The sequence below is a fragment of the Alexandromys fortis genome, unplaced genomic scaffold (genome assembly GCF_014885135.2).
Source record: "Alexandromys fortis isolate MF-2015 unplaced genomic scaffold, M_Fortis_MF-2015_v1.1 scaffold_209, whole genome shotgun sequence".
Lineage (NCBI taxonomy): Eukaryota > Metazoa > Chordata > Mammalia > Rodentia > Cricetidae > Alexandromys > Alexandromys fortis.
In genome coordinates this window covers 1,927,843-1,943,669 of record NW_026068090.1, presented here as the reverse complement: position 1 = coordinate 1,943,669, position 15,827 = coordinate 1,927,843, and the positions used below count along the sequence as shown (strand labels likewise).

Sequence of the window (15,827 nt, the reverse complement as noted above, 5' to 3'; positions counted from 1 at the left end):
AGTCCTTCCTGACCCTGGTCCCTTATGTGCTGAGGCCTTTCCCTGCACACTCTCAGCAGGTACTCCAGGTCCCAGTCCTCACCTGGCCGTCTTAAATTCAGCCACACCCTTACGGAGGGACTAGCCACCACATGCCAGTCTTCCAATACCCAAAGCCCATCTCCCTTAACAGTGTGCTCCACGGTCTCCGGGACCCCACGTCTGACTCACTGCCCTATCACAGACCCCCTAGTGAACTGATTCTAGCCTTTGCCTGCTTTAGTGTCTCCTCACCCACTGCTCCCAATTTCCCCCCACACTCACTGCCAAAGCTGGAGGAAATGGTAGACTGGCTGGCTTGGCTCTGCAACGTCCCGGAGGGGCTAGGTGAAGATTCATCATCAGAGTCGCTGTCAAAGGGCACCAGTTCAGCTTGGGGGTCGCCCTCGGCAGGGCCTGGACCCGTCTCCAGCCCAGACCCTGAGATAGAGATGTGCAGGCAAGGCTGAGGCCCTGGCTCTGCCAGCGTTGGTGGTTCCTCATCAGCTGTGGCCTCCACATCCAGCTCGGGCCCAGCGGGCTCCAGGGTGGACTCTGGGGGACTCCTCAAGGGCTCTGGCTGCTCTCTGGAGACAAAGGGGAAAGGAACAAACGCGGCCGCTAGGAGGCGTCCGAGATAGCAGCTTGACCCGCCCCGCCCACAGACAGCCCGCCCACCAGGCCCGGCCCACCAACCGACCTCCAAGGTCAACCTTGGAGGTTGTGTTCTGGGATGGAGGCTAGTCTCCCGGGCTCACCAAGGCCTTACCGCGGGCGCTGCTGCAGACCTGGCACCGCTCCAATACAGAGAATGCGGGCAGAGCAAACGGCAATGCAGGCCTCCACGTCTGGTTCTGCTCTCAAGCTTAGCAGGCACACCTGACCCACGTAGCCGTCACTGTTGCATACCCACACCTCTGGTGCTGGCTCTGGGCAGCTGCTGAGGGTGGGGGCAGCACATGAAAACTGTGGGAAATCCCAATGGACAGGGAAAGGGGAATGTTAGAATTGTGCCAGTATCTTGCTCTACCACAGTCCCCAGCAGAGCAGAGGGGCGGCAAGCTTGCATATATCGCTCTACAGCAAATGCACCGTGCTTGTGATACAAATAGCACCCTAATCTGTAGTTGCACATGAGTGTACCCTGAATAGGACCATGGATGTATGACTCTATTCATATATGATGCTGGTACTGTTGTCTAGGTATGAAAACTCATATAAGGGCATGAATTAGACTAGACCCCAAATCAAATCAGTATGTGTTCAAATGCAGATGCTCGTACACATATAATACACATGCAGTGTGCACATGCATATACTCAGACACGGGGGGCAATCACAAGGTTTCAAACACATACGAGATGAGGGACACAAAACAAAGATTCATACACAGGTAGCTTTGAATGGATAACATCTACATGGCTCACACGTGTGTGCACGCACACACACACACCTGCATGCCACTGCGCGTTTTCATGATGGGGATGGCCTTCAGGAACTCAGGGTCTAGACAGCTTTTACTGGATGCTGTAGTAGAGACAGGCAGAGGGGGACACACACGCTTAGCACCCACCTTTCTCTGCCTTTGTTCCCACCGCATCCCATTTCCTCCTGTCCATCAGAATCTCCCCAGGGAGGGCCTTCGAGAATGAGAGATTATGGGCTACACCCTGTTTGCTCTTGGTCTCAGTTTCACCTTCTGCACAATGAGGAGACAGCTACAGAATTAATCAGTAACTTCCCAGGAGTCAGCCATACTGAGGAAGAGGAAGGTCTACGTTGGAGTCCCTGTCCTAAAATGACTCTGTCTGGGAGCCCCTTCCCGGCCAGGGAGGAGCTGGAAGCCAGAGCTAATGCCAGCCCGCTGTTTCACTTAAGAGGTCTCAGTCTACCCATCCTAATCCGCTGCTTCTAAAGTCAGGACTGCCCAGAGGCTCTGAGGAGATACCAGCATGAACCCTGGCTCACCCAGCTTCCGTTTGGCCTCATCGAAGGCCTGCTCAAAGCCCAGGCGGGCATCAGGGTGGGGAAACTCAAAGATGAAGGAGTCGGTGCCCTCGGGCCGGGTGGCACATAGCTCCAGCCTGGTGGGTGGGAAGGAGAGCGAGGAGCACACGGCCTGCTTTTCTGACAGGTCCCTGTGCACAGCGGCAGAGATGTCCCTCAGGGCGTCATCCAGACTCTGTGGGAGAAGACCCCAGGCCTCAGACAATGGCTTCCTCCCTCCACAGACAGGGCTGGGCCCCTCCCCTTGCTAGATGTCTCCTCTCTCAGACTGGGACCTGTCACTTCCCTGAAGTGGGAGCAAGACTATAATTTTCCCCTTCAGATAAGTGACAGGACCAACTGCTTCATCAGGCAAATGCCAAGACATTTGCCTGTCTTGTCTCTCCCTCAGACAAGGTCAGGGGAAGTCCCAGCCCAGCCCTGTCTCAGCTCGGGGCACAAACCTGATGGGGGAAGCCGAGGCTCTCGGAGAGCTTGCTCATTTGGCTCAGGGTAGCAAGGTCTTCATCCAGGCGGCTGATGGCCTTCTGGATATTCTCCCGATTGGTGGCTTGAGACGCCCCTGGCAGGGACAGAAGAAAGCCGTGGACAGGTAAGACAAGGTCAGACTTGGACAGGCACACTTCTGCAGCTGGTCATGAGACGGGTCTAGCAACTGGAAAGTCTCCAGACCCAAGCTTTCAGAAACAAGGTTAGCAGGTAGCTTCCAGAAAAGTCCCAAGCCTGGGAGGAGGGGACTGGGCTTGGTTTAGGAGCACACACACAGGGTGTCTGACTCTTGGAGAACTTGCTAGAAGAGTAGAGATGGCTCAGTAGGTCATGTGAGCTCCAGAAGACACAGGGGTGCAGCCTCATGGGGGAACTGCCAATCAGACAGCCCTGGCGGTTCAGTCTGCTGACTGAGAGACTTACCTCCCTGGGAAGGAGGTTACAAGGAGCTGGTGCCCTGATTTCCTGGTCTTCTCCCACAGCTGACCATTCCAAGAGGTCGACCCTATAGACTACCTCACTACCTGGGGTGTACGTACACTCCAGGATAGTAAACAATCAGAGGGGCTGTGTCTTCACTGCAAGGCTGGGCAGTTAAGTACTGAAATTAAGGGACAGGAAGCTGTTCTTGCTCTTTTCTAAATGACAGGTTTCGCTGTCCTCTCTGCTCCTGTTTATACAGTACATATGGGTAGCTGTCGTAGGTCACAGAATGGGAAGACGACCATGGGGTCATGACAGCACTCCCTACAGAGACATGGACACCACGGACACAGACTGATGCTGTTTCAGAGGATATGACAGGCCAACAAAGCCTGGGAAAACCTGAAATCCTTCCCTGGTATTGATGTAGGAGGTGACAAGGTCAGATGGGTGGTACCTCATGAATGGGATTCACGCCTTTAACCTCAGCACTCAGAAGGCAGGGGCAGGCAGCTTTCTGTGAGTTCAAGACCAGCCTGGTCTATACAGTGAGTCTGCGTGTGAACAACACAATACCTGGGACAGCTTGTTTCGCCCTTTCACCCAGTGAGGACAGAGGAACGGGCCCCTCAGCGGACACCAGATGAGCCTGTGTCTTATACTGGAAGGTTTCAGAACAGGGAGCAATAAATTCCTACTTTGGAATTTTTGGTCTTTGGTGTTTGGTTTGGTGTTTATTGTCGCTACACGGAGCCATACTAAGACAGTCTTCTACTGCTGAACGTTACTTTCCTACGCCAAAGTCTGCTTTGTTCCATTTCTACCCGGCTTTATTCCTGGCCACACAGAGGGATGCCCGGGAGTGGGTCATTCTATCAACTGCTGTTTCCTAGTGAGAAGAGATGAGGCGGGCTCAGTCTTCTCCCTGGCCACACAGAGGGATGCCCGGAAGTGGGTCATTCTATCAGCTGCTCTGTTTCCTAGTGAGAAGAGATGAGGCGGGCTCAGTCCTCTCCCTGGGTCCCTGTGGGACAAGCTGGTTCATCTGAGTCCCCTTGCAGGTAGGCTTAGAGTCAGTTCTGGAGTGACAAGCCAGCAGAGACAAGAGGGGGATGAAGGACAGCAGAAGAGGTCCTCAGGGTGTCCAGCTCCTGGCAGGTTCAGCCCCAAGCCACCGGAGTCCCCTTAACCAACCCGTCATTGGGACTCTGCTCCTGGGCGTTAGGCGGGAATGGAACCAGACCAGCTAACAGGGGGTCTTCAAACAGCAGCTGACTCAATGGTTCCCTACAGTTACGGTGACTGCTTTGCAGCCCCACGAGGATGGTTTATGTGGATACCTGGATCTGGCTGCATGGACACTAACCCGGTCCTTCAAAACCAGCCCCTCATATAGGATGGAGAGCAAGGCACAAAAGCAGGAAAACTGCTGGACAGGCAGATGGACGCCAGACAGAGCTCACACTGAAAGACTTCTGGGAGGAAGAACCCAACACCAGAATCTTTCTGACAGACTCAAGTCAGTCTCACCTTTGATGATGTCTGCGTCCTCCAGCGGTAGCCTCCACAGCATCTTGTATTTGCTGGCCGTATCAATGACGCTGGCTGCTGTGTACCTGTGGGTAGCCAATGGGGTGCTCTGGCTGGGGCAGGGAGTAGAGCCCATGGTAGATCAATGGCTCTCCTGCCTGCACCACCCAGCCCCACCCTGGCCACTCACAGGCTCATGGAGCTGCGCCGTAGGGAGCCTGACTTCCGTTTCAGGGTGGTACAGATGATGAGGTCGTTGAACAGGAACAGGGATCGGTCCTTCTTGCCTCCAATTGCCTTCTGTAGTGTTCAAAGTGGGATTCAGGCTGAGTGTGCACAGTCCGGAGGCCTACCCATATGCTCCTAGTGTCCACAGGGACAGCAAGTCCCAGGAGGGGGAAGGGCTCTCCCCCAGTTTATGCTGAGTCAGGACTCATCTGGGGCGCCTGCTGTGGTTGGGGGAGGCCTGAGGGGAGCAGCTGCTGGAAGAATTAATTGGGTGGGTGGAGGTACATGGGGAGGCAGCCAACGGGATACTTCTTACCACTTCAATAACCATCTCCTGCCTCAGGAACCGCCGCAGGGGGGCTTGGAGCTGTTGGGTGGGAGAAACAAGGGGTCTTAGAAACTAATTATTAGTCCATTAATCCTGCAATGATCTGGTTGGCCCACTCTATAAACCAGGTCAGCCAGAGCAATGTCCTGTCCTGTTCAGGACACAAGGTCAGACAGATGAGGAGGGAGACACAGAAGGGTGGGGCACTGTGGTCACAGAATCAAGCACACCACAGACCCTGATCTAGATGTGGATGGCCACAGTCTCAGTGACAACAGACAGACAGCAGCGGGGCGGAGCCTGGCAGGGTGGGCACATACATCCTCCATGCCCTCGATGTGGGCCTCAATCTCCTGCAGCACACGGGCATGCCGCTCCGCCTCCTCAGCACTCCTCACGCCCTTGTTGATGCGTTCAGCCACCTGCTTGATGTTCCGCTGCGCATCCAGTAGGAGTGGATGGTCTGGATGGTCTTCGGGTGTGTGCTTCAGGAGGTCCTGGGTGGAAATGGGAATCCGCTTAGCTGCCCTTGGAGCCGGGAAGATTACTGGACTTTCTTTCCTGTTTGGAGTCTGAGAATAGAATGCACCCCCCAGCCCCATACTTGCGCGCTTGCGCTTACCTCCCTGCCCAGCCAGCTCCAGGCCTACCTTCACCAGAAGCTCGTATCGTGGGATCCTCTGCACAGGCTTGATCATGAGGTCGGACAGAGCCTGCTTCTCCTTGTTCTCACGCATGCTTTGCTGAAACCCAAGACAAAGTGGAGGGAGTCCCCACGTGAGGGGTAACGTGTGAGGAAGAGAGGCGCCGAGCAAGTGCCTCCAGCTGAGCTCGGGGGCAGAGGCTGACATGCTTGCTAGAGCTCCTGAGATGCCTCACAGCTAGCCTGAGGTGAGTGTATTTCCATCCCGACCGGAATCCACATACCTCCAAGAACTTGAGGAAGGCTGGCCTCGCCTCCTTAGCTACGCGCACCGCGTCCTTCGCATTGAGGAAGTTATCAATGTAGGCCGAATAAATGTTCACCAAGACGTCCTTGGAGAACTGTGGGCAAGAAGGCCGGTTAGGCAGACGCAGGTCCCGCACCCACTTCACCCAGTCCTAGTTTCCCTTCATCTAACGACTCCGTTTCTGTCTACATGTATACATGTTACATACGTGACACATGACTGAATGGGCAGATGTGTGTGGATGTGGTATATCGTTTGTGTGTTTACGTGTAAGCACACGCACGTGTGCCGAGGTGTGTGCGAGCCCAGACCTAATTTGTTCACTTCTGGACCGTTTGTCACCAGGTCTCCAACACCACCCACCAGGAACACCCTTCCCAGCCCAGTCAGCCCCTGTGGGCGCCGAGCTGTAGCCTGCTCCCGTGGCTGACTCTGGCTCTGAGTAGGGTACGTGCTGGTGGCTAATTCGTCTGGTTGGCTGGTGGTAGATGCTAGGCCGGGGACTTGCCTGCAAGTGAGGAGTCCTGGGTTCCTGTCTCTACACCAAGAACAGGCTAAGATACGATGTTATAGTCCCTCTTTCTAAGGTGCCAACTGCCCCTGTCTCTGGACAGGGCAGAGTTGAACCTGAGTGGATGAGGGAGGACAGTGTCAGCTCACAGTCACCATCCAGGTCCAGACAGGTCGACCTTAGTGACACTGAGGATGGAGATAACAGTACTTAAAGGACGAACTAAGGCCACACTCCACCTCATCAAGAACACATTTACACACGTGTACATCCCAAAGTAAACAGGGTTTGTTTCTTAAGATTTATTTATAATGTATAGGGTGTCCTGCCTGCATGCATGATTGCAGGCCAGAAGAGGGCGCCAGATCTCATTACAGATGGTTGGGTGTCATCATGTGGTTGTGGGAACTGAACTCAGGTCCTCTAGAAGTGCTGTTAACGGCTGAGCCATCTCTCCAGGCCTGGGTTTATTTATCATTATTTTTTTTTAAAATAGGATTTCACAATGTAATTCTGATTGGCTTTAAACTTGCTATGTAAACCATTTTTTGGTTTGGTTTACTGAATTTTCTGGAAGGATTCTCTACAGTTTTGCTTTTATAATTATGTTGCTCTGAGTAACCATTTATTTGAGTTTTGGTGATGATATATTAATTATCATCAAGAATTCTTGCTGGGTGGTAGTGGCTTACACCTTTAAGGGAGACAGAAACAGGTGGTTATCTGTGAGTTCAAGGTCAGCCTGGTTTTCAGAGTGAGTTCCAGGACTACAGAGAGAAATCCTGTGGGGAGGGGACACAAACAAACAAACAAACAAACAAAACAATAACAACAAAAGAGTTTCTTGGGAATTATAAAATGTAGCATAAAGGTTTTTAAAATATAATTAAAGTCACATAAATAAGTGCCATTTTAAAGAAATAGCACATTTACAGGAGTTTAATGAATTCTTTTTAAGTAACTTTGTTTTTTGCTTTTGTGGTTCTTTTGAAATTTTGAGCCACCACTGAGGGACCTTGAAAAACTCATGCAAGAGTCGGGGCCTCTGGTATACATGTTGTGTAGGATATACACGTGTAAGAAGTGCCAGAGGGTATGGACTACGGTTATTAAGTAGAGGCAGCCAGGATGGGTGAGTATCAACGTCAAGTCCCTGTGAACGTGAGGCTTGGGTCGGCAGCAGCACAGCTGGAGTCCGTGCAACAAGGACACTCACCGACTGGACGAGCAGGGCCCCCACCTTCTGCTGGGCATGCCACGTCTGCACGCAGTGCCGCACCTGCTCCAGGAACTGCTCGTGGTGTTCCAGAAGCTCAGGGATCTGGTCGAAGATCTCGTCCACCAGAGATGGGTCACACAGCAAGGAGTTCTCCGGCTGCTTCAGAGGCTGCATGTAGCCCTGGAAGACCCACAGGATCAGTGTGTTTCCTGCAGAGATGGCACTCACCTGCACTGTCTTTCCGCAGGGCCTGCAACTCGGCAGTGACAGGAAGATTCCGTCCCCCAAAATGGTGTTCTTGCCTAGCCCAGGGCTTAGAAGAGGACAGGGGCACAGAGGAAGAAGGCCAGAGGCTTGAAAAGACTTGGAGGGAAGCAAGATGGGAGGGTGGGGCGCTTTCCAGGAGAGCAACAGGTACTTATTGATAATCACCACATGCTAGGCCTTGAACAAGAAAGACCTAAAAGATGAGTGTGGTGGTTTACACCCGCAATCTGTCCTCAGGAGGTTGAGACAGGACGGTTACCATAAATTTAAGGTCAGCTTGGGCTACATAGTGAGATCTTATCTCAAAAAATAGCCAGTAGCCGGGCAGTGGTGGCGCACAACTCTAATCCCAGCACTCAGGAGGCACAGTCAGGCGGATCTCTGTGAGTTCGAGGCCAGCCTGGTCTACAGAGTGAGTTCCAGGACAGCCAGAGCTACACAGAGAAACCCTGCCTCAAAAAATAACAACAACAACAACAAAACAAACAAAAAACCAAAATAAAACAAAACCTCCAAAACAAAACAACAACATGAATACTACTGAATTCAGAACAACCTACTGAATACTAGGTAAAAAGTTTCTGGATCTCCGGGGCAGTCTGCGACTAAAATTCCTGTTTTCCATACACATCTGCATTCAGTGGTGTTTTCTAAGTATGAACAGCCTGCCCCTCCGCCGGCAAGCTTATGGAGAGGTCGCCCTCTACTGGCCCATGCTGCAACTGCAAGCCAAAAAAGATGAAGGCAGTTCTTGAAAAGGCAGATGTGATGCTAATTTATAAAATAACATTTATATTAAACATTTAAAAACATTTGCTTGTTTTATAAAACAAATATGAAATTCAAGCTGAATATAATTCTCTTGGCTGGTTGGAGATTCTGGAAAGGCTCAGGGTGACTGAGTAGCTAGCAGCCGTCCGCCCTATCAGGGCTCTCTGACTGGGTCAGGATCTGTTTTTTCTCACAAGGCAGAAGTGACACCACTCACGTCTGGGTCACCTGAAGAGGAGCAGGCCCAGGATAGCTGATGAAATGACTGAACATTAATACAGCCCCTGCTAACACCCACATTCCCTCAGAGTATCAGCCCAAAGTCCCACACCTGAGCTGGAACCCGAGCAGAGGCAGCCACCCAATGTAAGAAATGAATGAGCTATCACACCGTAGGCCAAGCGGAGTAAGGACCCTGGAATCAGGAGAGGAGGGGTGCAGGGAGCCAAGGGAAGGAAAACTACTCAGGAAAAGGCTGTTTCTTAGCTGAAAGTATTGGGACTCAAGCAGGACTCCAGGATGGGGTGACATCAGAAAAGAAATAGGCTTAAGGCCCAGGTTCAAATCCCACCTCCTGGCTGCTGACCTTGGCACGTGGCTCCTTTCTGTTGTTTTGTTTGTTTTTATCTGAACTGACCTGGATCCCAATCCCCTTGTTGCCTACTCAAGCTGAGGTAGCAGGCACACCTCACCACACCTGGCTCCTCTAGTATTGTTTTCTGTTTTGGAGACAGGCTCTTGCTTTGCAGCCCAGCCTAGTCCTAAACTCCCCATTCTGCTACCTTTAAAATACCAAGATGACAGACAGGTGCCACCACGAGAGGCCTTAATGCTTTTACTTAAATCCTTGTCTTGCAGGACTCCTACCAACTCACTTTGGGAGGCAGTGGTCACTGAGCTAGTGACTCTGTTCCAGAGTCTTCTTCCTTGTTCAGAGAACTCATAATTTCTTTCTCACAAGGTTTACAAAGGTTGAAGCAATTCTGCACACATACTCACACACAGGCAGTACGTGAGATGCTACACACATCTCTCCTGAGATAGCATTTGGGACAATGGCTATTATGCTCTCCACTCTGTAGCCAGGGCAGGGGAGGTACAACTGCGCCCAAGATTTGTTCCAGCTTGCACAGGTGACCAGGAAGCGAAGCAAAGTTTGAGCAGCAGAGTCTTGCTCCAGGATCCTGGAGGGATGTCTTCCATCCACACTCCCAGGCTGCGGGTACCCCTGGGCCTTAAGTTCAGGGAATAATCCACTGCTCACGGCTACCTCTCCCCTCCCACCCAGAGGCTTTCTCCTCCAGTCCTGCTTGCTAATAGGGCCCAGCAAACTCAGACGCCAGGCCTGCCTGATCTGTACCCCACCACTCCTCTCTGCCAACAGGCCCGAGAGGCAACACCATCTTTCCATCTTCGAATACTCCGAGAGAATATGAGAATAACTTCATTTTACAGGTGAAACCAAGGCCTGGAAAAGGGAAGTGGCTCAAATTCCTGTCATCCAGAAGGAGGTAAGTGACCTAAGCCAGGGCTAACTGACCCTACAGCACCAACCCTCACTCTTCCTGTCTGACATCTTAGGAATCCCTCCTCAGGTTTTCTTGTGCCTGCATAAGACCCTAGCCCTTGCCTGGTTTCCTGTCTTTCTCCTTGGCAGTCACACCAGGCACTCCTGATCTCCTAAATGTTCCAGGTTCCTCCGCTGTCCTGGCCTTTGCTGGTGTTGTACCCTCTGCCCATCCCCCCCAGTGGGGTCTCTGCTGATACCCTACCCATCTTTTAGGTCTCTGTTAGACACTCCAAACCCAGAGTCACCTTCCCTGAACCCACACAGGAAGTGTTCATTCTATGCTCTTATATCTATGGGCATTTTAATAAAAGACAAAGGTAATGTATTTCTTTCTTTTTTTTTTTTTTTTTTTTTTTTGGTTTTTCGAGACATGGTTTCTCTGTAGCTTTGGAGCCTGTCCTGGAACTAGCTCTTGTAGACCAGGCTGGTCTCGAACTCACAGAGATCCGCCTGCCTCTGCCTCCCAAGTGCTGGGATTAAAGGCGTGCGCCACCACCGCCCGGCTGGTAATGTATTTCTTTGTGGTGAAACAGGACAAAAAAAATTGTCACTTTGACAAATTTCTTTCATTTGTTTTTTAAAAAATAGTTTCTCATGAATTCCAGGTTACCCTTGAACTATCTGTCAGTCAAAGATGACCTTGTATTTGTGATTTTCTTGCCTCTGCCTCCTAAGCACTGGGATCACAGGTGTGAGACACCATACTTGGTTTATGAAGTCCTGCATGCTAGATAGCACTCTTTTTGGGGCCACACTGTAATCAGTTTTAAGTGCACAGATTAGTACACACGCATTCATACTCCTGTGTAAACATCAACTTCCTCTCCCAGCTGGAAGCTCTGACCACTGCACAGTAACTCCCCGCAGTGTTCCCCAGCCCCAGCCTCCCTTGGACCCGGCCACCACCATCACACCTTCTCTCTGTCAGTGTTGCGGCGTGGGGCGGAATCAACCTCCCTTTCGGGTGCAGCAATACCCATGTACACACACATGCCCTTGAATTCTGCATCACCAGCAGCCAGGTGTGACTTGTCCCACTGAACAGCCTGTAAGCTCCAGGGAACAGGTTCTTGACCCTCCTGAATGGCGCCCCCTGCCCTGCCTAGACAGGAGTGTTTAGTCTATAGAAGGGCTCTATACAGATTTGTGGAAGTCAGAGAAGGAGAGGAAGAGTAGGAAGGCTGATTAGTTCTAGGTATTTCCTGGGTTCTACTTCACCCTGAACTGTGGAGGCATGAGCAAGTTCATCTTTAATCGTGCTTGTGAGCTCCATTTAGGGTCTGGGCCTCTGCAGTTCACGCAGAGCTGGTCCTGCCATAGATGCGCCCACCCCTCCTCTGTTCTCCACCTTTCCTAGGCTAGGGGCCCAGGGAACCCCACGCCCATAACGCAATCCTTAGAACCCACCTGACCTGAGCAGCTCACCTCCTAAGTGTCTGCCCCCGCCCCGTCCTGCTATGGTCGGTGCCCTTACTGGAACTCCATAGCCCTGGTTTGGCCTCCTCTCCTGTGCTCATCGTCATACAGAATTCCCCAGTGCGAGTCCAAAGACATGCCCACCTGACTCAAAACTCCCTACTGAATCTCCAGAACCCCACTGTGGTACAAATCCTTCTCCTGGGGCTCAAGGACCCCATGGCAAGACCCCTGCTGGCTCCTGCAATAGCACCCAAGACCGAGCCCCTCAGACTGCACACCACGCGGCTCCCTCGGCAGATGCCACCCACTGCACCTCTCTGACGGATTCTGGTCCAGCATCTTCCACGCCTCTAGAGCAGTGGTTCTCAACTTTCCTAATGCCGTGAAGCTTTAATTCACGCTCTGGTGACCCCAACCATAAAATTATTTTCATTGCTACTTCATAACTGTAATTTTGCTAGTTATAAATAGTAATGTAATAAGTATCTGATATGCAGGGGATCAGATATGTCATCCCAAAGGGCTCGAGACCCACGGGTTGAGAATCACTAGAGTCCCATCTACTCAGCAGGGTTCTTCTTTCGCTTGCCTTTGGGCTTCGTGCACCTGGACCAGGGCCTGCCTACAGTAGATACTCAGTATTTAATTCTGGTCTCAGAAAAGGCATGCTCGAGGAGGTGCAGAGCTGTCCAGGGCTTCTGCGGGAACGTGGAAGCAATGGGGTGGAGGCTCCCACTCTCCCTGTGACTCCTGTTCTCTACCCTGCAGGGGGAGACCTCTTCCTTCGGGGTGGCCACATCAGGGATTCTCTACACAGTGGTGGTATGTACCAGGGACACAGCTCTTTGGTCTCAACCCCTGTGCCTGCTGCCCACACTTGGAATGTTGCTCTCAGGCCTAGGCCATAGGCCTCACCTGCATCAGGGTGCGCAGTGACTCCACATACGACTGCTCCGTGTCCAGCAGGGTCATGGTAACGTGCTTCCGCATATCCTGTGGGGACAGGAGCAGAAGGTGAGTGGGCCTTTGTTCCCTTAGCCTCTTGCACCTGCAGCTATGTGCAAGCTCATCGACACACCCCGAAATCCTTTCCCTGCCTGCTTCCTGCCCCCAGAAATAGTTTCTCAAAGCATCCTGGAGGGCTGGAGAGATGGCTCAGCAGTTAAGAGCACTGCCTGCTCTTCCAAAGGTCCTGAGTTCAATTCCCAGCAACCACATGGTGGCTCACAACCATCTGTAATGAGATCTGGCGCCCTCTTCTGGCCTGTAGACAGAATACTGTATATATAATAAATAAATAAATCTTTAAAAAAAAAAAAAAGCATCCTGGACCTCCATCCTGCCAGGTCTCTGCTTGGGCATTCCATGTTCTCCCATCCCAACAGGTTCTGGACAAAGACAAAAACCCAACAACAATAAACCCTCATATTTACAAAGGACGATGCCTCCGGTTACACCCACTCCAGAAACTACTCTGGAAATGCCAAGTTCCAGCTTGCTGCTAGGAGGACATGTTTGACCTGGCTGTATGTCACAGCATCCCTCAGAGTAGACGCTGCCACTTCCTGCCAGGTGAGGACACTGCAGCCCAGGGAAGGGAAGTTGGTGCTAGAAGTTGCAGAGTAGGGAGTGTAAGAGTTCTGACTCAGGTTACAGAACCGTCCTTCATACCAGGCCTAGTTCTGGGCACTTCTTTTCCCCAGTACTCTTGACCACCTGTTTAGGACATAGTTCCCATTTCTTCTCTGTTTTCTTTGCATGTGCATGTACATGTGTATGTTTGGCGGGGATCTATGTGCACACATGTACAGGTTCGATTACCCACACACGCATGTGTGAACACAGGAGGCCAATGTCAGGTATCTCCCTTTATTAATTCCCAAATTATTTTATTTATTTATTTATTTATTTATTACTTATTTACTTTTTGACACACAGTCTCTCCCTGAACCTGGAGCCCACAGCTAGCCTGGCAGGCCAGGGAGCCCATCTCTGCTCTCCAGCACTAGGCTTACAGACGCATACTAGGGTTACAGATGGACACTGCTCTGTCAACTTTCACAATTCTGGGATGGAAACACAGGTGCTCATGCTTACCCTTCAGGCCATCTCACCAAGCCTCTTTCTCCTTTCGAGGCAAGGACTTATAAAAGACCAGGGTCAGTTCCCGACCCTCCTGCCTCCACTTCCCTAGTGCTAGGTTACAGGGATACACTAGCACATCTGGCTTACAGCCCTGTCCGTGCTCTAGGCAAGCACTGCACCAACCGAGCTACAAGACCAGACTGTGTCTCCTCATTCCCCTGGGGGTCGATCAGCATCTGCACTCATCTCAAGGGACTGGATTCCTGCCTCTGTCAAGATACGGTCTACCCTGTGGGAAGACTTTGTTAGAAGTAGTTTGGGGATTTGCCCTGGCTTGGCCCTGCTGCCAACCTTAGCAGTCCCCGATCTTACCCAGGGAACCTTACCACATAGCACCCGTCGCAAAGCAGCTTCTCTGCCCTGACGGGGAAGCGACCCCAGAACTCCATACTGACACTTGAGCCTGTAGACTGGCCCTAGACAAGGTGTGGGGCTCACAATCTGGCTGGGCCGTGCCTGGGGCTCCAGAGTGTGGAAATTCCAGAGTGAGTGCTCCTGCTTGAATATCTCTGCAGTCTTCACTCCAGGGGCCCCTGAGGGAAGCGGGGCTGACGCGTGTCACTGCTCTGCCCATCCCTGGTCTGCTCCAGGACACTAGTTATTAGCATTTGTTTTGTTTCTTGTTGAGCCGAGGTCTTGCTCTGCAGTTCAGTATTCTGCCCAGGATCCAGAGGCACAACCTAGCTGCCTGCTTACCTTTCGAACCATGGTGAGCTTAGCCCAGGTGCTGTTCCCTCTGACCCTGGAATGAGTTGAGGAATCAGTATTGTTCCTTAATAGCTGACAAGGAGGCTCACTCAGAAGGGAGCACCCATGCTAAGGTCTACTGAGGTGACATCTCCTTGGGACACAGAAGGCTGGGTTGCTCCATCTCTGCAAGCTCTGGGCTGTGATGTCTGCCCGAGGCCCTACCTCAGAGACCCCAACTATGAGCAGGCCAGTCCTTTAAAAACTCAAAGCAGCGCTGGCTCGACGACAGGGACCAGGAGGTGTCCACACACCATCCCTTCTCGTCTCACGGGTGTTTTCTGACTATAAGTTAGCTAGATCAGCCTTTGGGCCTCACCACTACCACCCTCTGCCCACACTCCCTGGGTCACGGTCAGAGAAGTTTCCTGAGCGGCAGGGCTGGCGCTGGGCCTGCTGGCCAGGAGGCAGGGGTGTAGTGGGAGCTGACACTGCAATGTCGTCTCTCCCAGCCTCCTCCCTGCTGCCAGCACAGTGGGCCGTCATTCAGCTGTCAGGTAAAGCACAGAAAACAAGGCCAGCTCCTTGTCACGGCACGCGTCCAGACACAGGGGCAGGATGGGAGGAGGCGGGGGTAGGAGAAGGAGGGACAATGCAGCTGTCAACCAGATCGGCAGGCCCACCTGTTCCAGGAAGGCCAACCCTTCGGTTCTGCTTCCCTCCAGATCCCCTCACCACAGGCAGGGCCCCAGCACAGGGGCCAGAACGTGTGGGAAGGTGGAAGAGGATGGGGGAACTCTTCTGTCATTAAACCCAAAGACTGAGACCCTGATGACAGAGAGAGGCCATGAAGGCAAGAAGCCTTGTATCAAGATGAAAATGCAGCCCAGTTACCCAGCTGCGAGCTAGGACCTCCTGCCTAGAGCCCTGGAGCAATGGAGGCACATGCACATGACACACTAAAGTCCCCGGCTGAGGTTAGAGCCCTAGTCCCCATTGTGCCCAGAGCATGGAACAGGATCGGCCTAGACAAACCTACAAAAACAAGGCACATCCCTGGAACCCTCCCCCTCCAGAGAGGTAGCCGGAGGCAGGAATGGGGACACCACCTTCTCCACAGCACAGAAGTATGACATCTCCAGGCTCCATAGTTCCAGTGAGGAGATGGCAAAGGGGAAGCAATGCTGGCTACTCCCAGCACATTCAAGCCTGAAGGAGGCTGGAAATCTGGCTTTCCTGGAGACCCAGGGCATCCCAGCAACAAA

General features: G+C 52.2%; 1 protein-coding gene across 2 annotated transcripts in view; it reads right to left on the bottom strand.

Annotated features, from left to right (window-relative positions):
- Arhgef17 (Rho guanine nucleotide exchange factor 17) overlaps positions 1-15,827 on the bottom strand; it is a 55,400-nt gene that overhangs the window by 6,698 nt on the left and 32,875 nt on the right. The window contains exons 2-14 of one of the 2 annotated variants that reach the window (XM_050122657.1): positions 12,646-12,723; positions 7,701-7,883; positions 5,951-6,067; positions 5,674-5,766; positions 5,344-5,520; positions 5,012-5,062; positions 4,658-4,767; positions 4,468-4,553; positions 2,469-2,587; positions 1,987-2,200; positions 1,472-1,545; positions 788-984; positions 304-605 (exon numbers count right to left, since the gene is read on the bottom strand). In XM_050122657.1, the coding sequence (XP_049978614.1) occupies positions 304-605; positions 788-984; positions 1,472-1,545; positions 1,987-2,200; positions 2,469-2,587; positions 4,468-4,553; positions 4,658-4,767; positions 5,012-5,062; positions 5,344-5,520; positions 5,674-5,766; positions 5,951-6,067; positions 7,701-7,883; positions 12,646-12,723 (1,801 nt within the window). The remainder of the gene's footprint in view (positions 1-303; positions 606-787; positions 985-1,471; positions 1,546-1,986; positions 2,201-2,468; positions 2,588-4,467; positions 4,554-4,657; positions 4,768-5,011; positions 5,063-5,343; positions 5,521-5,673; positions 5,767-5,950; positions 6,068-7,700; positions 7,884-12,645; positions 12,724-15,827) is intronic. The other variant, XM_050122658.1, reaches the window with a different exon arrangement.